Below are 21,975 nucleotides of genomic sequence, written 5' to 3'. Positions count from 1 at the left end.
AGAACTGAGTTTCCTCCCAATACGCCCAGTTCACGCCAGCCGTGCCTGAAATGTCATGCTTCGCGATGCCAACACCCAGGAGAAAAACTGATTCAAGCCTTGACGGCTTCCCCGTTGGTAACCGCCCCGTTCGTGGCCTCGCCGTTGGTTGCCGCAGGGGGAAAGGGAATAGGCCCACCAGGCGAGTTAGGCAGACGGGCAGTCAACACCTCGACGCCATCTTCAGTCACCAGCATGGTGTGTTCAAACTGTGCGGATCGGCTGCCGTCCGAAGTCACTGCCGTCCAGTCGTCCGGCCACGTCTTGTCCCTGTAACTGCCCAGACAGATCATGGGTTCGATGGTGAAAGTCATGCCCGCCTTGCACTTGCCCACGGCCTTGTTCTTCGCGTAGTGCGGGACGTTGGGTGCGCAGTGGAACAGCGAGTTGATGCCGTGGCCACAATAAGTTTTGACCACGCTCAGATTCTGGGACTTGGCGTGCTTTTCGATGATGTCGCCAAAGTCGGCAATTTTGACGCCGGGCTTCACGTGCGCGATGGCCTTGTCAAGACATTGCCGCGTGGTCTCGACGAGGCGCACATTGTCAGGGTCGGCTTTGGCCTTGTCGCCGATGTAGTAGGTTTCATTCAAATCGCCATGGTAGCCTTCATGGTAAAGCGTCACGTCGATGTTGAGGATGTCGCCGTCCAGCAGGACTCGCTGATCTGGGATGCCGTGACAGATGACCTCGTTTGGTGAGGTGCACACCGATTTCGGGAAATGGTTGTAGTTCAAGGGCGAAGGGTACGACTGTTCAAGAAGAAGTGAGTTAGACCAAACACTCTCTGAGAAGGGAAAAAAAAACCATCTTCTCAGCTTACGTTTCGTTCTATGCAGGCCTTATGCACAATCTCATCGATATAGTCGGTCGTCACACCTGGTTTCGCAGCCGCGGCGGCAATGTCGAGAACTTCTCTTGCTAGCCTGCACACCTTGCGCATGCCCGCAATCCCTTTCTCATCCAAGGCCTGGATGTTGTTTTTCCTCACATATGGATATCTGGGGATGCCGTCCTTCGCCCACTCGGGCCATGGTATCGACTTGGGGACTTCCCGCTTCGGAGAGAGGGGGTAGACAGGTCGTAACGAGCCGGTGAAAGGATACGTGGGGAATGGGTTGAAGTGGCCGCTTTCTGGATCAACTTTAGACACAACATTCGGAGGGAAAAAGTTGCGTAGGGGGTTCGTACTCTTATGGACGGTCTTATGCTCAGCCTGGATTGATAATACGTTAGCATATCATTTATGACCACCACGATCATGGCTTTCGAGCCTTTTTCTCATGCAGAGGAACGAAAATGGGACAACCTACCCAACTCCGCTTGAAACATTCTTGCGAGCAGAAGAAACTATCCACTCCCGCCTCTTTGCACTTGGGACATTGTAGAGTTGAGGCATCATTCTCGCAGTTGACGCCAGGACATTTGCGCGGCTGTGCGGCTGCTTGGTCCATTTTCTCTTGCAAAGACTCTATGCTCGCTTTGTATATATTCGTCTGAGGCTGAGAGTTGCCCGGAGTTCCTTGGGGCAGGGCACCGTTCGTCTGAGGCTAACACGAAGGATATGCGATATGCGTCGATGCGGCTGCCTCGGGATCTGTGCAGACCTAAAGTATAGTCGTAGGATATGCAAGCAACTTAATATCCCCGAAAGCGATTTCGAGCCAGGATTTGACAAAGTACAATGCTGGAAGATTGCATGTATTTCGCGAAGACGCTCCGAATTCTTTCAGCGGCAAGTGCCTAAACTTGAAGTCTCGCAACTTTTTGCGGCGCCGTGTTTTCTAGACCCACGCCGCTTTTGCCGCCACTTCCACTTTGGCGTCCGTGAGGCCCGCCTCGGCCCCATCCACCATAAATTGACGGTCTCGTCCCCCGGTTTGCCATCTGTGGACCGCGCCGACCATGGCACAGGCTTTAGCAATTGGCATATTTGAACGCATTTCAAACTTATAAGCCCATATATCCTAGCAAAATTTCTATAGGTTCAGATGATACGCCCAACCAAAGGCACATATTCGACCAGCAAAACTGCTGCGAACCAAGACGCAACGACATTGACGCATCCCGTGAGCAGTGTCCATAGCAGTGGCCCAAAAGAAGCAGGGATCCTGGAAGGATTGACTCCATGACAACCCATTAAGTGGTCAAGGTACAATTCAACAATGAGGCTGACGGGCGGATGGAGCAGAAGGGCCGCATACGAGTATCTTGCCAGGTTCAGTGGCCTTCCTCGGCGTTCATTGACCACCCAGGGATCATTGAAGTACTTTGAAAATGTACTTAGTAGACACGGCAGTATCATGGCGAAGCTCGCCTCGTTCCATACTGCGTACAGCAGGGCAGTAAAAGTCAAGCCACCCGTGATAGAATCGATGTCCAGGGGCGGCATTTCAACCGATGCGAAAGCAGCAGGGATATAGACAATCACACCAAGGGATATGGTGCTCAGTGCCAATGCGCAGATGAGGCGGCTGGCTGGTCGTTTCTGGACATGAAAAAGAAGGAAAGCGCAAGGGTCGTGGACTGTTTCCGAGGCCTGACCAAGGCCATATGCGAAGATGTACTGAGGAAGAAATGCGGGCTGGAGGTTCAGAGGACCGAACACGGCGCCAACTGGCCAAGCTTGTCGGACAGTGAAACTTAGAATGATGACCGCCATCCATAACTTCAAGATGGTTGAGGCGCTTCTCTGAGTGATCATGAGATAGGAAGTCTCCGTGAGATGTGTCAGAAACAATGCAACGGTATCAAATATCGCCAGCAGTACCGTATACCAGACCGGACCTTTGATGCCGGCCAACTTGACCCAAGAATCCCAGAAGATACTCCCGCTAAGAATGAGAAACCGTGGCATTGTTCGATGCCAGGCAGCTCCATTCGGCCCAAATGCCACCATCAGCACGTCCATCAATGGGTCAATAAACAAGGTAAAGAAGACGGCCGGTATCAATAGTCGATAGATGCGTACTTTCATGAAATGCGAAGACTCTCTCCTCTGGAGGCTGCGACAAATGGCAGATCTCGAGAACCAGCCAGACAAGAAGACAAATGAGCCCATGAAGAAGCTCTGATTCAGAGCGTTCATCGTTACAAGGGCAACGGAGAAAGGAGGAAAGCATCGCGACTTGTGTGGCCAGGACCCCAACCCGCCATAAGGAATTGCTGTGTGATGGATGATGACTAGAGCCGTGAGGGCGGTTCGCAGGTTATCAAAGTCTGCCCTTCGAGTCGGTTGTCCTCTCCTAGGAGGACGACGCGAGTCTGGTGCTTTCGCTAGCGAAGTCATCTCTTCGCGGATTTGCGCATCGCTGTTGCATACAAATAGATGGCGATTTTTGGAGGGAATTGAGACGAATGCTGGGTATGCGTAGAAGGTAGGCCCCCAAGCAGGCAGTAACAATATAGTCACGTGTTCATCAGCCTCGCCGGCACAGGGATTACCTGATTCGAAAAGAATCTCTGCCCTCCAGCACGCTGTAAGTTCATTAGCTGGAATCGAACTTGGTCGAACCAGTTGTTGATGTTGAGGGGTGTTCTGAACGGGCAGCGACCTGACATGGCTACGCCTCGCTTGCAAGCAGAGACTGTAGACCTCTAGCCATACTCCAGCTCGATCAGAATCATCCTATGTCTCTCGGAGTTGACTGCTGACCACAAAATCATGCTTTTCCAGCCAGAAGAGTGGTCTATAGCCGGTTGATCTCTGCTTAGCAGCATGTATCGGCCACTGTCCTTACACCGGCGGGTTGTACAATTCGCATGTTTGAGCTGTCCATATCCCGGAAGGATATTTGAGCTCTACCAATACCATATCCTGCTTGCTAGTATCTGCTCTGATGTCGGAGATACAGAAGTGTGTTTCCAGCCGTAACTCATTCCTGCAAACATTGATCATAACCGGATCGGCCGCGGTCCCGTTGAAAATGTCTTTTCAGTCAGAAAGAGCCGCGGGAGGGTATAGAGAGGCTTTGTTGCCACATACTGAGGCATCATGCAACCTGTTGCTCCGTGTCACCGGCTTGTTTCCATTCGAATTCTATTTCCGTTAGCTTGCGAGACTCCTTCGTGGACCAAGACAAACTTACTCTGACGGCACATGGGACAGAGTCCTTTTGATGACTCTTGTTGAATCCACGTCAAAAGACAGTGCTGTGCGCATGTTAGCCCTTTAATTCTAGCAGCACGGGGCAAAGGACGTACCATATGGAATGAATGGCCACATTTTCCCACAAGTAACGTACAGTCGTCGCCTGGGAATTTGCAGGTTGGGCATGTTCCGTCAAACTGTACTCGACAGATACCGCAGACTTCATCCTCGGGCATATCCCATCTCCATGTTGCAACTGCATGCCATTTTTTGATCTTGACCTTCATATTGAGGGACCGGGCAGAGGTGATAAGACAAGCGCAGGACGTAGGCTTAATGGGACAGGCCCGATTGTAAAGGATTCTAGGTAATGCTTAGCCACATGGCCGACGGTGAGACTCGTGCGGATTGAGAGTATGGGCGCAGGACTAGAGGTCTTCTTGTTGAGGAGTTAATAATCAGTAGCATCACATGCTGTGAATCGCGGTTGAAGTGCAGCCACTGTAGTTTCGTTTGGGCTCCCGAATGCGGCCAAAAAGATAAGTTCCCACTACTAGTACGTCAAGACGCAATTCACAAGTTCCGTGCAGTGAAGTGCGTGGGGAAACCTTCGCTCGGCTAAACTGCAGAGCTCAAAGAAACCTCCAGTTCCGATATTATCGCATATCATATGCAGCTGTTGGGCCTCTGTCCATAACCTGAGACGTATGTCATGAGTTGGAATTGTTATGGGCCTTGCTAAAAACGATTCAGAGATCTACTTTGTCCCTGGCACGGTGGAATGATCGGCTGATCGTCTCAAGAATGACAATCATCACAGCAACATCGCCTGTCTGGCGTCATGGAGCCATCCGTCCCCTCGGTGCCTTGTACAGTAGAACTGCCAACTCATCCGCGTCATTCATGCGGCGCGTGTTTTCCTCCTACCTGGTCTCGCCGAAAGAGCACAACGATGCACTTGAGAAGAACGCTTCCAGCACGGGAGCAAACGCCCCTAAAGTCATCCCTATCTGTGCCGCATGGTTCATGCCCAACGATCCGGAGAAGAGAACGGGGCTTGAGGTGTTCAAGAAGAAAAGAATTCCCACGGCAAGATTCTTTGACATCGACGAGATAAAGGACAATGAATCTCCCTACCCACACATGCTACCCACCTGCGAGGCCTTTGCCGAGGCCATGTCCAAGCTCGGAGTGAACAGGCATGACGAGTTGGTGGTCTACGATACCGAAGAGCTGGGCTTGTTCTCCGCCCCCAGAGTTGCCTGGACGATGCGAGTGTACGGCCACCCCAAGGTACACATACTCAACAACTTCCGAATTTGGTGCAAGGAGGGCTACCCTATAGAGACGGGACCACCCATGGTTCCCAACATCACCAAATACCCCGTCCCTAGCTACAACACGGATATGGTGGTCAAATTCGCCGAGATGAAGACGATCGGATACGATCAGGGCAAAGAGGGTTCGGAAGAAATCCAAATTCTGGATGCTCGATCCAAAGGCCGCTGGGAGGGAAGTGAACCAGAACCCAGGCCGGGTTTGAAGTCCGGACATATGCCTGGCTCGACCAGTTTGCCGTTCCAGGAGCTTCTAGATCCTGAGACCAAGGCTCTCAAGCCACGAGAAGAGTTGCGTAAGATCTTCGAGTCCAGGGGGCTCGACCCAAAGAAGCCCTTCATTGCGACCTGTGGTACGGGTGTGACGGCAGCCATTCTCGAAGCTGCCCTGAAAGAGGCAGAGTTTGGTACCGAAGATGACCGAAGATTGTACGATGGCAGCTGGACGTAAGTTTTGTCTCCATGACGACTTTTGAGGGCGGATGCTGACTTTACACAGGGAATGGGCGTCTAGAGTCTCTCCTAACAGTGGTCTGATAGTGTCCGGTGGTGCGGCTGCATAAGGTAGCCTTTGGTGCGAGATTGAATCGGGAATCACGATCTCCTGCGAGGTTCTTGTGCAGCATCGTCTTGAGGTCTTTGATGGTTAGCGATGGCGCAACGGTTTTTTCTAGGGCACACTGCGGTCTTCATCCTGCAAAAATGAGCCGTCCATTGGGAAACTCTTCTCGTTCTCCCCTATATTCCAGACTCACATGTACTCAGCCGAGACTCGTAGCCCTTGCACGACACTGTTGCCCGCACGAAACAGTATGGTATAGGGTGCCAGTGCGGTGTACAATGTACCGTGTCTTTGGGGGAAATGACCCGTCAGGTGGAGGGCTCCACTCAACTTTTGTATAATTACATACTAAATACCTCTAGTATCTCGCCATTACATGGAATTTATTTCTCTCCACGACTACCTACAGCACCACCACAAATAAAGCCATATATCACCTATCCCACCCACCGCACGCATCGCACCGGCGCTCTCGTGTCTCTCGTTTGCCTGTGCCAGAGCCCTCTGCGTAGCAGCTATTGTCTCTGTCTCTGTCTGTGGCAGGGTAAACGGGCTCTCATCTGGCATGAGCGCAAGTTGACATGACAGCGGCCGGGAAAGATGTCGCGAAATTTCTAAAGAGCACACTACGCCTACCGTCGACCAGCTTTCCACCAAGAGCCAAACCGGCCGATATTGCCAAATATCTTCCAAGATGCACCGATGACCTGTACGCCTGGCAGCGGCAGCACCGACCTGCCAATGCCACAAATACACCAGACAGCACGAACAACTCGAACAGCACATTCGTCCTGCACGACGGGCCACCCTACGCCAATGGCGAGCTCCACGTTGGCCACGCGCTGAACAAAATCATCAAAGACATCATCTGCCGGTCGCGGCTGGCGGAGGGAAAAAGAATCGACTATGTTCCCGGCTGGGACTGCCACGGACTTCCCATAGAGCTGAAGGCGCTGGAACAACATGGATGGGAACGCGGACTCGGCCAGGGCGTCGACCCCGTGGCGATCCGCAAGGCGGCGCGCAAGTTCGCATACAAGACGGTCGAGAAGCAGATGGCGGGCTTTCGGTCCTGGGCCGTCATGGCCGACTGGCAAAACCACTGGAAGACGATGGACAAGAGCTTTGAATTGCGTCAGTTGGCCGTGTTCCAGTCCATGGCGCAGCATGGACTGATTTATCGCAAGAATAAACCTGTCTACTGGTCCCCTTCATCGGGCACCGCTTTGGCAGAGGCCGAGCTCGAGTATCGGGATGACCATGTCTCGAATGCGGCGTTGGTCAAGTTTCCACTCCTAGAACATGATATACTACCGGCACATGAAGAACCGATCCACGCTTTGATATGGACAACTACGCCCTGGACACTCCCTGCAAATCAAGCTATTGCTATCCATTCCTCCTTGCAATACAGCCTTGTCAAGTCTGCCACTCATGGCCTCTTAATTGTGGCGTATGCCAGAATACCGTATCTGGAGGAGACAATTGGTGAACAAATCCAAATGTTGGTCGAGGCCATTCCCACCGACAAGCTTTTACAGAGTACTTATTCTGGCATGAGCGAATTTGGGCCCGGAGCGGCAAACAGGCCCATCATCCATGCGGATTTTGTGTCTGCACAAAGTGGTACAGGTCTCGTCCATTGTGCTCCGGGTCATGGTATGGAGGACTACGAAGCTCTCCAGCCTCTGATACAGACTTCCAGAGTGGCCGTTAGAGCGCCGGTCGACAATCTCGGTCGCTTTGATAACACTGCATCTCTTACAGATCCCAACATTCTGGCCGGGAAATATGCTTTCAAGGAAGGAAACCAGGCTGTTCTGGATCTTTTGCAGAGACATGGCCTTCTGGTTCATCGACATGAATATAGACACAAATACCCAATTGATTGGCGGACCAAGGAGCCTGTCATGATCCGTGCAACGGCGCAATGGTTTGCTGACATTTCAAGAATCAGGAACGACACACTGCACGCCCTGGAGGCCGTTCACTTCCTCCCCGAGACAGGTAGAAGCCGTCTCCGCAGTTTCGTGGAGAACAGAAGTGAATGGTGCATTTCACGGCAGCGAGCTTGGGGCGTCCCTATTCCTGCAATCTACCACAAGGACACCGGGGAAGCCGTTTTGACGTCTGAAAGCGTCGGGCATATCATAAAGGTGATTGAACAGAGGGGAATTGATGCTTGGTGGTCGGACGCCCACGACGATCCTGCTTGGATACTTCCAGAGTTGGTGTCATCAGGTTCTTCTGAATATGTTCGTGGCATGGACACAATGGACGTGTGGTTCGACAGCGGGACAAGCTGGACCTTTATGCTTAAGGATGTCAACGGCTCTATCCAACCCAGAACTCAGTCGGCGCCGCTGGCTGATGTTTATGTTGAGGGAAGCGATCAGCACAGAGGATGGTTCCAATCGAGTTTGCTTACCAATGTCGCCTACCAGAAAACCTTGCAGCAGAATGCTACCGCGTCAGACCCGGTATCATGCCATGCGCCGTTCCGCGTCCTAGCCACCCATGGCTTTACCTTGGATGAGCATGGCAAGAAGATGAGCAAATCCCTTGGGAATACTATCGCGCCTGATCAGATAATAACGGGTATTGAGGCAGCTTCGAAGACATCGTCAGCTACTGCGAAGACGCCGCCGAAGACCAAGGGAAAGCGTGAGCACCATCCGCTGGGCCCGGACGCATTGAGAATGTGGGTGGCCAGTAGTGAATGGACAAAGGATGTCGTCATCAGCGAAGTGGTCATCAGTTCTGTGCACAATGCCCTGGACAAGTATCGTCTTACCATGAAAATGCTCCTGGGGATGTTGGGCGATTTTGATCCGCGGATGCTCGTCCCTTATGAGAATATGTCATGCCTCGACCAAGTTGCAATGCTGCACCTGTACAAGGTTTGCCAGTCTGTGCGAAAAGCGTATTCGGACCTTGAGTTTCACAAGGCCGCTTCTGCCATGAATAAATGGGTGGTGGCAGACTTGTCAAGCTTTTACTTTGAGGCGGTCAAGGACATAATTTATTGCGACAAGCAGGAAAGCCCAAGGCGGCTGAGTGCTCAAACAGCACTTCACCATATCTTCTCTCAATTCCAACACATGCTTGGGCCGATCGCACCACTGCTGGTCGAGGAAAGCTGGGAGCACAGCCCTGAGAGCTACAAGTCAGAGATTGAGCACCCACTGAAGCTGGTTTGGGCCTACCCTCCAGAAGAATGGTACCGTCAGGACTTGGAGCGGGCGTTGCCGACGATTATGGCCATCAATTCTGGTGTCAAGGCCGCTCAAGAAACGGCTCGTAAAGAGAAGCTTATGGGCCAGTCGCTGGCATCGGACGTCAAAGTCCAGCTCCGCCGAGGAGTTGAGCTGTCACTCATCCCTAAGGACACTCTGAAGGAGATCCTGGTGGTCTCGGAAGTCGACGTAACTTGGCCGGAAGTTGTTGATAAGGCGGAGGAAGTTACCGCTGTTTCCGGCCGAGAATGGGTGCGTTCGGCTGATATTGTATCAGCAGAAGGGCAGATCCTCGGAGTTGCTCATGTCATGAGTCCCCACGGGGACAAATGTGCCCGTTGCTGGAAGTATGTGGTTCAACCTGAAGAACTGCCAAAGGAGTCCGAGTCCAGCGACTCCGAAAAACTGCCGCTCTGTGGGCGGTGTCTGGATGCTGTTGCGCAGTACCCAAAGTAGAGGACTGTACACCCATTGCTAATAGGTAGATATTCGTGTACAATTATTGTGTACTATCATGCTCTCTTCTCACTGGCGAACCTTATAACAGACCGCTCAAAACCCCGTAGTGCCAGTGTATGGACTGAATGTCAAGCCAGGCCATCATGTGATGGTCGATCCCAGGACATTGCATCAGTCACGAGTCAGGCCAGCTGCCGGTGCAGAAACTGGGACGATCATCGCCGCACTGCAGGGCGGTGCAGTAGTGCAGCGTAGGTCATGGGATGCAGTGTTTGTTCTTGACAGCTGAGGCTCAAGGGCAGTAGTAAAGTCCTCAAAATGTGAGTTGCATCAAACCATACTTGCTTTCACCTATCTGCTTATACCGCTCTGTAAATCCTTGATTAGGCGAATAGTCCGGGGGCGAGAGCAGGGATACTAGTATGTGCAGGGATCTGACTCGCATCGTTTCCAGCTGTATACAATTCCGTGGTTGGAGACCGGTCAGGGTGTTCTCCCAATACAATGCTCCGCAGACATGCATGGAAATTATTAGACCTCTTGTACCTATACAACATTGTACAGTGGTAGTACTGTTCAGAACGAGAGTCGATAGCAAGGCAGTATCGAGACAGCGAACTCCCGGACTTGTATACTTAGGAAGTTGCAGCAAAATAATATCATAATAATAGTGCAGGCCCTCTGGATTCACGGCTCAGTTGTACAATGTTGTACATCGTAGAGCAGGAGCTTTCGGCAGCAGGTCGAGGTCGCAGTCTCCACAAGGACTGCCGACGTCATTCGTGACGTCCAACTGGATCACTGTGGACGAGCACCTCGAATACCAGTGCAGAACATGATATGATGCAGAATGTCCAAATTCGCGGATTCGAGTCGCTGAGGCCGCCAAAGACGAAGTGCCATTCCTTTCTGTTCTTCGCGTTTAGAGGTTGTATGTGCGTTTGAGAATCCCGCAAGACGCGACTAATGGATTGTTCTCGTGATTGCTTTGCAGTTCGCTGTTGGTAGAAAACCAGACACGGTGTGTCAGCGCTGGCGGTCCAGGCCGCAGCCAGACGTGTCACTTGAATCCTCAGCAGGGAACTTGACTTGTCACGCGTGGCTGGTGCAAGCAGTTGACGAGATCATTGGCCCCTTCAGGCTGGCGCCTGCGCAAGCTAGGCCGCAATGGGCGCTACCAAGAAAAAGATCCCAGGAAGGTGCAGTATCGAAACATGGGGCGCCCCTGCCTCGGAGGGCCATGTTAAAGGTGTGCCCCGCAACTTGTGAACGATCTTCCCACTCTCATCGGACGCATCGGACATCTGCATTTCAAGCACTGCCTAGCCAGGAATCGAACTTGAAGCTCCTCCGAGAAGAAACCAAGGGCATGCAAGTCCGATCCAACTGATCACCACTGAAAATGCTCAAGACGTAAATATTCTGCATCGAACTAGGCGGCAGCACAGTGGCAATTGTAGCAGTTTGTGAGATGGGACACTGCACTGCTTCAATGGAGCGGCAGACAGGCGGGGGTGCTGTGAGCCAATGCCGTCAACGCGTTGGCAGGCCGATGGACGGTGAGGCGAGTTGCTACTGGAGCTCCTTCGTCATCACTCCTGTTGTCCTCGTCCTCGTCCTTCCTGCTACCGACCACAACCGACTGCCCGCTGGCAGGTGACTTCTTAGGAGTAGTACTTATGTCCACAGCTTCTTCCTGACCTCCCCTCTCTGTACCACTGTATTTCCTTCAACTGCTGCTTTCCATATTCCATCCATCCCAACAACGGTAAAACTGCGTACACATCTCCATCTATTCCACGGCCTACCGTTTTCTCGCCGTGTCTGTTGTTGCCATAGCATACCATAAAGTTTCATTGACACTTGTTTCTTCCACGATCTGAATTCACGTCCACAATGATCGTCTATCCAGATATGGCGAAGACGGGGCTACCGTCGGCCACCTCGTCGGTGGCTCCCATCCCTACCGTCATTCCGAACCCTACAATCTATGAACAGGCAGGAGTTGTAGGGCACCGAACCCTCTGGTATGCTAAGTTGTCCTCATAAGCCGGGTGCAGTTGCTCACAAAGTGGCAGGGTCGTAACGGTTCTGATGGCCCTTTCATCGCTCGCCTTCTATGGCATGGCTTACCGCGTGCCTGTGGTATGTTGAGGCTTCCCAGCAATCCGCTTCCGCCTTTACTGACCAGTTGCAGCAAAAACGGCTGTTCCATATCCTGACTGCCTTCATCACCACCTTCGCCTTTCTGTCCTACTTCGCCATGGCGACTGGAAGCGGATTCGGCTATACCAAATATACCGTGACTGAGTCTCACAAGAAGGTGCCAGACACACACCAAGTGATCAACCGTGAAGTCTACTGGGCAAGATATGTTGACTGGACCATCACAACCCCGCTTCTCCTGCTGGATCTGGCTCTCCTGGCCGGTCTTAGTGGTGCCAATATTCTGGTTGCCGTTGGAGCCGATGTCATCATGATCTTGACGGGTCTCTTTGCTGCCTTCGGCCATAACAAGGCACAGACATGGGGCTGGTATGCATGGGCTTGCATTGCTTATTTGGTCATCATCTATCAACTCGCCTTCAATGGACGGCAGGCTGTGGCCAACAAAGACAGCAAGACCAAGGCCTTCTATGGCTCCATTGCCGGTTTCACTTTGATCGTCTGGACTCTGTACCCTATGTAAGCGTCTCATGATTGGTCATCCCGAATATCACAGCTGCTGACAAGAAATATAGCATCTGGGCTCTTTCTGAGGGTGCCCATATCATCTCTGTTGATGCCGAGGTCATTGCATATGCTGTTTTGGACATTCTCGCCAAACCTGTGAGTAAAGCCGCTGGCTTCCGATAAAACATTCTAACTGGTTGCAGGTATTTGGTTTCTGGCTCTTGTTCACACATGACAGCATGGCTAGCACGTAAGTTGTCTCCATCAGGTTACTGTGAGCGACACTGACAACTGTAGCACCCCATCCCTTGAAGGATTCTGGGCCCATGGCTTTGGCACCCAGGGAGCTCTCCGCGTCGGGGACGACGATGAAGCTTAAGGGCATTTGCCGATGTCCGAACCCAACTTTGGCCGAGGATTCCCCGCAAAACCCTCTCCCAAAGAAGCAGGACGATAATGAGCACGGGGGACGCGGTGCAAGGATAATGACGAAGACGGAGGAGGAGTGGTAATGAGCGCCGATGCATATTGGGATCACCTTTGAAGTGCATCACCGTGCAGGCTAAATTGATCACAAGCATTTTCTTTCTCGAGCTCGGCCTTTGTCTCTCCGCAGCAGCTCGATGTGAACAAGCTAAGCGAACCAATTGTACACTAGCAACCTTTATTTCGCTGCATGACAAAAATCTGGCTGAAGGTTGCACGGCACAATGACAATTTTTTTTCCAGAGCCAGATCATCCGTCTTTCACCCTACATCTCTCATGATATATGCCATTCCCCAGGTTTTGTCACTTCCAACCGACCATAGCCATGTCTGTGGTGTGCTGCGAGGCGTTGACGCCGGCCCAGGCTAGGAAGAGCGAGTCGATCGCAGCCTCCCGCAACGATGGTGCGTCGGTTACAGTGTAACTGCACTGAACCTTTGAAAATCGCCATTCCCAAGCCTTCGGGTTCTTCGGGAACGCCTGACAGTGCTCACCTGGCGGTCAGCTCTTCGGGCCGTGCCGGAAATGGGCAATGGACTCTTGACTTCTTATATCTTGCCTAATGATATGTCTCTCTTTTCTCGGAGGAGGGTGGTTCATCTGTTTGAATCTTCTGTTGAAGTTGCGTGCTGGCTCAGACTGAGAATTATAATTACGCCACGACTTTCCTGCTGCAACCAAGAAAACAAACATTGGTGTTGACCAGGGATCAAGCATGCACTTCTCACTCTGTTTTGCCACCGCCTTGCTGCTGGCATTGTTTGGCCAGGTCTATGCGCTCCCACCACCATTCACTATCAGGTACGTACAGGGACATATAATTCTGTGACTGGGGCCACCAGTTGTCTCTCCTGGAGGCACACTTTGATCTGGTGTTGGTGGTCATAGTAGGGGGCAGTATTTGAAGACCTCTGCTTGAGGTGTATCCAATACTGAATTTTGAGGCTGACCCCCCGAAACCTCTGGCAGTGTCGGATCGATTGTACCAGGCTCTATCATACCAGGCGGACCGATTAAACCGGACACCACTCAACCAGGTGGGCCGATTATACCAGACACCACGTTGCCAGGCGGTCCAATTGTCCCAGACACTACGGTACCAGGCGGGCCTATTCAACCAGACCCAACTCAACCCGGCGGACCCATTCATCCACGCCAAATCACTCTGCCAGGCGGATCTTTCCAACCAGGCGGACCTATTCAAACTGGGGTATCCTTCCAACCAGGCGGACCTATTCAAACAGGAGGGTCGTTTCAACCAGGCGGACCTATTCAACCAGGCGGACCCATTCAGCCACGTCAAGTCACTCAACCAGGCGGCCCCATCAAACCATGTACATATACCGCGTACACCAAGCCGGACGTCAACTGGGGCCCAACATTTACCAGTTACACGCTGACGACGTATACGTACAAGCTGTACGATTGCGGAGGCTGCACTGCGATTGAAGTGCTTCCGCTGTTTCATATTCTCGTGGTAAGGTTCCTACCTACCTTATGGGGGAGAGGGTGGTGGTTCCTCTCCTCGCCCTTTCATTCTTTTTTCTCGGGGGGTTGTGCTTTACTAACTCGGTGCACCATGGGTGCTTGTTGCTTGCTTATAGGAAGTCAAATACTCCACTACTATCACAGCGTCGACGGCGACCACTGTGACAAGGGCCGAATGCGATGGGATCGTCTCAATCCAAGCAGCGTGATCGTGGCCATGATGCTATGAGGTGGCGAGGAGAGAAACCGATTTTGGGAGTGTGACTGACCACTGAGTGGCTGATCAGACTATATGTCTTTAATTCGTTCGGTGGACATCATGTGTCCCGAAGTCGAATGCAAGTATGTTGATGGGGCCCAGCGTAGTTGGTGACTGAGAATTGATGATGTTGATGAGCAAACAACTTGAACCAAGTAAAGCAAGAGGGACGAACAGGAAAGACAGAAAAAGGAAACGGAAACGATTCCAGCCGGAGAGGGATATATCGGTCCGGTCTATTGTGGCTATACTAGTATGTTAGTCCAGCTATCTATTTTATCTTACCTAGGTGACCCGGGTTTTGTTTCGCGATTACTGGTACGCTTATCTACCATGGAAGAGAACAACAGCCCGAGGCAAAGGAGGGAGGGAGTATCTATCTCTTATTAGCATGGATCTAATCGGTTGTGTCTCCTATGCTCCTACTTTCAGTCCATTGTAGAAGATATCCAGCACGACCACTAGTATCAGCTCATATCATGCTGTTCGTGTTCGAGAGCTGCTGCTTTGCTACCGCGTTTACCATAGCATTGCGAGATCTTGGTATCCACACCAAGCGCGGAGGCAGTTGGTCGGTGGCAGCCATCTGCGGCGGGACGGTCTGGCCCAGCACGACGGGTGCTGTTGTCACGGCTCACAACGCCCATTTGCCACACTCATTCTGAGGACTAGGCATATGTGGGCATGGTATTCCCTACCTATGTCAATCTGTATCAGCGCAAGAGGATGGATGTGCACCGGACCGCAGGGGTTCATATCGTCCCCCGGAATGAGAAGGAGGTTGAGCTTGAGAGGGACCGAAGCATCCTGCCTGGGTAGCCGCGGGCGGTTGGGATCCATGGGGAGGATGTCAAATAATTGATCAGGTCACATGTAGTATGGAATGAAGGTGGACAGTCAACTATATGTTGGACAATACCTGTACAGTCCAAGATGATGACCGAAGACCTGAAGACAAGCCAGCCTTGGACAACTTGAAGGGGCAATTTTCAGGCGTTGGAATAGCCATCCAAACGTGATCTGGAGACAGAAGGTGTTTGTCGGCGGAGCAAACGTGTCCTACCTTAATAGAACTTTGTCACAACTCCTCCATAAAATGGTGTCCTTGTACTGTGGTGTGCTTGATGTGCCTTATGTGTGTCTGTCGATAAGAAAGCTGTGATATGCACACGTGATCCTATCAACTGCACTTTGTGGCGGTGCAAGGCTGAGCCAATCCTTCGCCAAAGTCTCATTAAAGCCTCAGTGAAGCCTCAACGAACTCTGCCTCCCTCCCCCGAGGCTTCGATGCCCAAATGTGAAGTTTCACCAGCCAGAAAGTGGAGCACATCAACAGTAGTCGGTGGCCAAGGGCTCCATCAAGCATCTGGAATTGACATGACACTCAATTCCACTCAAGCGCCCGAGCCCGGTCTATCTCCACCTGGATATGGGACTTTCAAACATACGACAGCCTTCCGCAGCCCCTTTGCTTGCGAACTACTACCACTCCTCATCCAGCCCTGAGTAGAGCTCAATCCTCTCACAGCGAGACCGCCAGTACCACTTCGCCGTTCTGCATACTTGATTTCGTTCCCTGCGACTGGCGCCTTTTCCGGGCGTCTTCCCACTAAATCAGACCCAACCGCTCACACAAAACAACCCAGCCCCAAACAGCCGCCTCTCCTTCACAGCAAACGCCCTGCAAGCGAGTTGGACAGTGAAAGACGTCGCGGGGCTTGGTCGGAGAAACAAAACAAACGTGTCCTTCAGGACACAACAAGCCGACAGGCCTCCAATAGCAGCATACCATGCCCAAGTCTGCCGGCTGCGGGCCGGTGCAGTCATCCGTGAACATGCTAGTCCAAGAGATGGTGCTGGACAATGACTCGAACCAGTCTCAAGATATCTATGAACGACACTTTGCACCAATGAAATCCTCCAAGTCGGACGTTCCATTTCCTCCACTAGCCACGCCGCGAAAGTGCGCACCTTCAGTCACCTGCGTTACAGACCGGCCGGAACAGGATGGGCAGTCAATGGGAGTCCTCACGGTCAAAGCGACCAGCCTCCCACTATTGCAGTCAGACAATGATAGGATGGATGCGTCGATGCAGAGCGACGGTGATGGAGACGTTGTTCAAAGGCCTCCTGAACAAGCCAAGGCGTCGCTGCACGACCTTCCTCTCGAAGTGCAGGGCAAAGTGCTCGACTTCATCTTCGGAGACATGCACTCGGTATATGCGGCCAGCACATCACTACGAGGAAAGAGCGTCTCTTCTCTCATGCGACATCCTCGAAGAAAAGCAGTTGCGGACCTGGCTCTTGTGTCGCCTGCATGGCGAGACCTGGTCCAGGAACGAATATACCGACACATCAAGATCAAGGGCACTCGGGCGGGCCTCGCGGAATCAGCGGACTTTTTCCTCAACCACATGCACCTAACCAGGCTCGTGCGTCATATCGAGTTCTGGGTTCCCGTATGGGGAGACAAAGCTTCTTTAGAGGGTCAACGATCATCAGGTCCGATGATGGGAGGAGGGGGAGCAATGCCAGAGCGGAACGGGGGGTATCATCATTTCGCCAGCCAGACGAACGAGAGTCTAATCCCTGCCAACGACTTCTTGGGATACGGCTTCAAACTGTCGGCGTACTCGGCCACACTGTCGGAAATCTTCAGCCACATCAGCTGTTTCTTCCCGAACTCGCGCGTCTTCACCCTCGAAGGCGGCCACTGCAAGCAATCCAACATGATCCGACACTTCCCCCAGACTCTCTTCCCAGATCCCAACCAGCAGCTGGAGAAACTGCCCAACATCCGAACGTTCGCCATGCGCGGCGCCTGGAACATCATGCGGAATTACAGCCACTGGAAGACGATTGAGTTGGCCCTGCCCAACGTTGAAGAATGGCACTGTGGCTACGCAAAGCCTCGATTCGAAGCAGATGCCACCATCAACACCATTCTGCAGAACTTGCCTTTACAACTGCGCCACATCAACATTTCTCTCGATGGCATGTACAGCAAGGATCCGATGACGGTGGGATCCAGCTATTTGCCCGGTCAACCTCATTTGTGTGAGCGGTTAGGCAAAGCCCTGCCACATCTGGAGTCGTTGACGTTCACCGGCAAAATCTGCGAGTGTCTCTGGACTTCGGCATTGGCCGCGCTCTCCGGCGTCAAGGAAGAGCCGCGGCTCAAGTCGCTGGAGATTGTGGTCAAATCCTGCTGTCGGCAACGAGTCACGGATGTCGACCCGCAGACCGGCGAGACGATTGTCCACGAGCTCGGGGGCGTCATGGCTGACGGCGCAGGTATCACCAACCTCGTCTTCATCCGGGCGTTCGAACGCTTGGTCATGCATACCGTTGAGGCATTGCCTCGGTTTCCTCACCTCAACTACGTCCGCATCCGTTTCATCGACCTCGATTCTCCTTGCACCTTGCTCAACCCGTACTGGCAGCTTGAGGGGAAGAAGGTGTATGGGATCTGGAACGAGGAGATTGTGGAGCGTTTGAGTGAAGTGAGGCCGGATGTCGGGTATGTGGAGCTAGGCGATGGCATTGAATATGCTGGCTATCATCGAAAATCAAGTTCAGGTACTCCCAACGTCACCGGGGTTGGTGACAGCAACAACAACAACAATACGACAACTGGCGTGGGAGCAAGTAGTCCTACTTCGAGTTCGAGCGCCATGCTTGGGATCGGCTCTACTTGCAGTCTGTATCCGAAGCTGAAGCCGCGAAGCATCAAGACAAGCAGTTACAAAGTCGTTGCCGATGCGAGATAGCGTCCCACATCCAACAACGAGGTGACAGCGGGTGCAGCGTCAGTGGGTCCAGCCCAGTGATGGCGGGTCAGGGTGACGAAGAACTGAAGTTTTGAGATGTGCTGCCTCCAAGCACAAGCTGAACTTGAACAATATTTCAACCACCCCAATGATGTCGGGCATGCACGAGGGCAGCCTGGAGGAGTGCATTTTTCATCGCGTTTTGAATTCTGGCGGAGGCGTGGGGCTACGGGGACTGTTTTCGCGAGGCGTGACCGGGTGGGTGGGCATGAATGAAAGCATGGGTTTGTTGTTGGCTAGGATTCAACATCACTTCAAGGGGCGTTTTCTTTTTTTTGTTTTTCCTTTGCAGAAAAGCTGGTATGGGGTGGGAATTGTACTAGCGGCTGCCCTGAACTTGAACGAAAAGCAAGGACGGGACTGAGCGGAGCGGATAGGAGTCACCTTGCTGAAGCATCACCTTCTGTGCGTCTGGGGTTAGTGGCTGGCGGTTTGCTTTGCAATTGTCAGAGACAAAGGCGAGGCTGGAGGGATGAACAGAACTCAATTTGGGCAAAAGGGCTGATTCCAAAATCGAAGTAATAAACTCATTGAGCAATCGAAACTTGACTGCATCGAGGTGGCCGATATCCTTGACTTTATTACAATTTCCAAAAACTCGCGTAAACCTACAATACATGCACACAAAGGATATCTAACGGGTACTATCTCAGGACAACTGCACAAGGTGCATAGCGGAGGACAGGCTCATGGGTAGCCGAATTAGTCCAGCCATGCGCCGTTGTCCAATCCGAGCAGTTCAGGTACTCTTCAACACCCTGTTCCGCGGGCCTAGATGGACACTCGCAATACCGCTGATGTCGAAGTTGGTGTAAGTCGCCGGTCTTGTTGGAGATGTTTCATCATCTGCGCTTCCTTTTCCAGAAGTGGATTTTGTCGATGTGAACGACGTGGTCCCCGAGCCCCGAGCTGGTGTGCCCACAGGCTTATTGTCGACCACGTCCTGGGCCACGAGGCCGAGAATCCAACAATTGATGGCGAAGAAGGCCAAACCTGCGGCAAACAAGCCCGGCACAAAGGTACTCCTGCCCAGGAATTCGAGCTGGTAGGCTTGCTGTAACCAGGCCGCCTGGCCCAGCACCCAGAGCAGCAGGGCGGTCAGGCCGAGGGCGGGGCTTTTGGTCAGCGACGAGGCCGGCATGTATAATGGTAGGAAGATCAGATACCACAGGAAGTACTGGGAGGTGCAGACCTTGTTGAAGGTCACAAAGGCAAGGGTCTGGGCGAGCATCGCGGCCGGCAAGTCTCGTTTGGCCATTGCAAGTGGAATAAGACAGGCCGAAAGAAGTAATTGAGGGACAAAGGCGAGAGATTCGGATGAGAAGGCGGCCGCTGATGGGGAGGAAGATCCGGCAGAAGCAGCTCCGGCTCTCTGGGCCGAGGAAAGATATAGAAGAGTGTTATATGGAGAAAAGTTGTGTCGGTGGTCGATTCGGGTGAGATGGTGGAGAAAAGTGTGCTGCAGGAACGGTGGGCCGTACATGTTGTACATTAGCACGTTGAGCGCAGTGAAAGTGAGCAGCGACGTGGAAATCAACAAGATTCGGTCCTCGTTGAGGAAAGTGGCCAGTTTCTGTATGGTGTTGTTCGATGAGGAGTTGGGTGTCGTAGTAGTTTCAGGGGTTTCCAGCGCCCATAGCATGCTGGCTCCGTAGATGAAGGGGTAGATCTTGAAATGTACGCAAACTCCTAGTAAAGTCCCCGACAGTGCGATCTGTTTCGTCTCAAAGGCCCAGAGGAGCGCCATGACAAGAACGCAGAGAAAACCTTCGCTGCTCCCCCGTGTGCTGATGTTGGCGACCATCGGATTCAGAAGCCACACGCTGGCATATTTCAGCGCTTTTGTTTCTTCCAAACCCCGTCTCTTCATAACCATCAATATGAGCCATCCTGCAATCAGGTCCGATAGTGCAAACAGCACTTTGCCAAAATGGAACCAGTGCCCTCCCCAACTGGTCGGGAGGAGAATCCATGACAACAACGGAGTGTACCGGTACGTGGCCCGATCGTATGGAGATGAATGCCTCGCAACGGCCCGCGCGGCATCGGTAAAGACGTAGTAGTCGATGTCGGTGTATTTGATGGCTGACACAGAGTCTTGGTACACTCCGTACACCAGCAGGATTGCCCGTAGGAGCAAGGCTGTGGTGAAGACGGAGGTGCGGGAGGAGAACAAGGATTTAAGTAACGACGGCATTATGTGGGCTGCATGACTTTGGCTGGTTCCTGTTCCCTGCTCTTCAGACGGATGACAACCTCATACCGACCCTGATGAAGGAGGAGCGTGAAAAGGAGGACTGCACGGCGGAGGGCGTACTGCCTGCTTACACAACGTTCGTATACTGCAACCTCAATGTGATCCGAAGTTTGAACTTGAAAGTTCCCATGGCACGCGAGCGTCATAAAGCGGCGAAGGTCAACGTCAGGCATTTGAAAAGCGGCAGGACACTCTTCACTCCCGTATCTCTGCATTCAAGTTTACGCCGCATTTTTATGCTACAGCCTCGTCGTCTTCATTGTTGCATGTTCGATCGCCAGAAATGGGAGGAACGAAAAGATCGCACGACGGGATGGAGATCGAACGCTCTTCCGCATCAGCGGAACAAAGCTCCCCATTCATTCCTATGTTTGAGTTCTTCCGCTCAGAGTTGGACGAGCATCATGACCGGAGAGAGCGCATTATCAAAGCATCCCGCGATGTCACTGCACAGAGTAAGAAGATGTGAGTGTACGCTGCTTGAGAGTTATGAGGAATCTACTGACAATCCTCTAGCATATTTGCTCTACAACGGTATGCTCTTGTGAAGAAGCCCTTCAGCGTAACTGGATAACTTAAGTTTGCAGGGTGAGAGAATTGGGGCAACCCATTCATGCATCGATCCTCAAACAAATCACACCAATGCACTCAACGATCAAAGATCTATTGCAAAGTATTGTGCCAGACCTGCAAGGACTCAATGCTTTCCGCTACTCCAACAACATTTCTGGCGGCATCCAGGAGTTCATGGAAGCCGTGCTTTTCCAGCACTATCTAATTACGCAGGGCGTCATGACCTACGAGGAAGCAGCCGCTCAATTGCCCCAAGGCCTAACGTTGACTTATGAGGACTATGTTCTCGGTCTATTCGACATGACCGGAGAACTCATGAGGTTTGCCATCACATACATGGCCACCAACGGGCGGTTACCTGGTTCGGATGGGGGATCAAAGGCCAATATTCTTACAGATATGCAATCTTTAAGAAGTGAGCTAGAAGCTCTTGACCCTCATGGAAGTTATGCGCTATCGAAGGACTTTGGCCAGAAACTCAGGGTCACCAAAACTTCCATCGAAAAGGTGGAGAACGGCGTGTACAGCATGATTGTGAGAGGCAAAGAGCGGCCAAAGGGATGGCGGCCAGACGTGTCTCTAACGGATGGGCCAAGAGAAGCGGACGCGGTGGAAAGCTATTGAAAGAGTTGTTTCTTTCTGGAACTTCTGGTACTTTGCCATGTTCTTCATCAGTCAAAATGCT

General features: G+C 52.3%; 9 protein-coding genes across 9 annotated transcripts; 5 read left to right on the top strand and 4 right to left on the bottom strand.

Moving 5' to 3' along the window:
* Positions 1-92: 92 nt before the first annotated feature.
* Positions 93-1,493, bottom strand: HMPREF1120_00269 (methionyl aminopeptidase; the record flags this gene model as incomplete). Its single annotated transcript, XM_009154263.1, has 3 exons — positions 93-791; positions 863-1,255; positions 1,353-1,493. 3 exons carry the CDS (start codon positions 1,491-1,493, stop codon positions 93-95), a joined length of 1,233 nt encoding a protein of 410 aa, XP_009152511.1.
* A 533-nt stretch (positions 1,494-2,026) lies between these two features.
* On the bottom strand, positions 2,027-3,127 carry HMPREF1120_00268 (uncharacterized protein; the record flags this gene model as incomplete). Its single annotated transcript, XM_009154262.1, has 1 exon — positions 2,027-3,127. One exon carries the CDS (start codon positions 3,125-3,127, stop codon positions 2,027-2,029), a length of 1,101 nt encoding a protein of 366 aa, XP_009152510.1.
* Positions 3,128-4,031: 904 nt separating this feature from the next.
* HMPREF1120_00267 (anaphase-promoting complex component APC11) lies at positions 4,032-4,416 on the bottom strand (the record flags this gene model as incomplete). Its single annotated transcript, XM_009154261.1, has 3 exons — positions 4,032-4,078; positions 4,128-4,191; positions 4,243-4,416. 3 exons carry the CDS (start codon positions 4,414-4,416, stop codon positions 4,032-4,034), a joined length of 285 nt encoding a protein of 94 aa, XP_009152509.1.
* A 616-nt stretch (positions 4,417-5,032) lies between these two features.
* On the top strand, positions 5,033-6,029 carry HMPREF1120_00266 (thiosulfate sulfurtransferase; the record flags this gene model as incomplete). The annotated part of the gene is made up of 2 exons (XM_009154260.1): positions 5,033-5,913; positions 5,966-6,029. 2 exons carry the CDS (start codon positions 5,033-5,035, stop codon positions 6,027-6,029), a joined length of 945 nt encoding a protein of 314 aa, XP_009152508.1.
* A 580-nt stretch (positions 6,030-6,609) lies between these two features.
* On the top strand, positions 6,610-9,720 carry HMPREF1120_00265 (isoleucyl-tRNA synthetase; the record flags this gene model as incomplete). Its single annotated transcript, XM_009154259.1, has 1 exon — positions 6,610-9,720. One exon carries the CDS (start codon positions 6,610-6,612, stop codon positions 9,718-9,720), a length of 3,111 nt encoding a protein of 1,036 aa, XP_009152507.1.
* Positions 9,721-11,306: 1,586 nt separating this feature from the next.
* Positions 11,307-15,043, top strand: HMPREF1120_00264 (bacteriorhodopsin). Its single transcript, XM_009154258.1, has 9 exons — positions 11,307-11,750; positions 11,802-11,868; positions 11,921-12,408; positions 12,465-12,552; positions 12,600-12,646; positions 12,694-13,684; positions 13,853-14,073; positions 14,110-14,360; positions 14,488-15,043. The coding sequence occupies exons 1-6, from the start codon at positions 11,620-11,622 to the stop codon at positions 12,773-12,775; spliced, it is 903 nt and encodes a 300-aa protein (XP_009152506.1). The 5' UTR covers positions 11,307-11,619; the 3' UTR covers positions 12,776-13,684; positions 13,853-14,073; positions 14,110-14,360; positions 14,488-15,043.
* An 827-nt stretch (positions 15,044-15,870) lies between these two features.
* Positions 15,871-19,110, top strand: HMPREF1120_00263 (uncharacterized protein). Its single transcript, XM_009154257.1, has one exon. The coding sequence runs from the start codon at positions 16,421-16,423 to the stop codon at positions 18,398-18,400; it is 1,980 nt and encodes a 659-aa protein (XP_009152505.1). The 5' UTR covers positions 15,871-16,420; the 3' UTR covers positions 18,401-19,110.
* Positions 19,111-19,199: 89 nt separating this feature from the next.
* HMPREF1120_00262 (phosphatidylinositol glycan, class M) lies at positions 19,200-20,657 on the bottom strand (the record flags this gene model as incomplete). Its single annotated transcript, XM_009154256.1, has 1 exon — positions 19,200-20,657. The coding sequence occupies one exon, from the start codon at positions 20,655-20,657 to the stop codon at positions 19,200-19,202; it is 1,458 nt and encodes a 485-aa protein (XP_009152504.1).
* Positions 20,658-21,000: 343 nt separating this feature from the next.
* Positions 21,001-21,914, top strand: HMPREF1120_00261 (uncharacterized protein; the record flags this gene model as incomplete). Its single annotated transcript, XM_009154255.1, has 3 exons — positions 21,001-21,182; positions 21,234-21,251; positions 21,305-21,914. The coding sequence occupies 3 exons, from the start codon at positions 21,001-21,003 to the stop codon at positions 21,912-21,914; spliced, it is 810 nt and encodes a 269-aa protein (XP_009152503.1).
* Positions 21,915-21,975: the final 61 nt, after the last annotated feature.

The sequence above is a fragment of the Exophiala dermatitidis genome (genome assembly GCF_000230625.1).
Source record: "Exophiala dermatitidis NIH/UT8656 unplaced genomic scaffold supercont1.1, whole genome shotgun sequence".
In the NCBI taxonomy this organism is placed as follows: domain Eukaryota; kingdom Fungi; phylum Ascomycota; class Eurotiomycetes; order Chaetothyriales; family Herpotrichiellaceae; genus Exophiala; species Exophiala dermatitidis.
This window is presented reverse-complemented; position numbering and strand designations above follow the sequence as displayed.

Coding starts and splice junctions, on each gene's coding strand:
- HMPREF1120_00263 (XM_009154257.1), top strand. CDS start 16,421: ATGCCCAAGTCTGCCGGCTGCGGGCCGGTGCAGTCATCCGTGAACATG.
- HMPREF1120_00264 (XM_009154258.1), top strand. CDS start 11,620: ATGATCGTCTATCCAGATATGGCGAAGACGGGGCTACCGTCGGCCACC. Junction 12,409..12,464: donor GTCTGGACTCTGTACCCTAT/GTAAGCGTCTCA, acceptor CAAGAAATATAG/CATCTGGGCTCTTTCTGAGG. Junction 12,553..12,599: donor TGGACATTCTCGCCAAACCT/GTGAGTAAAGCC, acceptor AACTGGTTGCAG/GTATTTGGTTTCTGGCTCTT.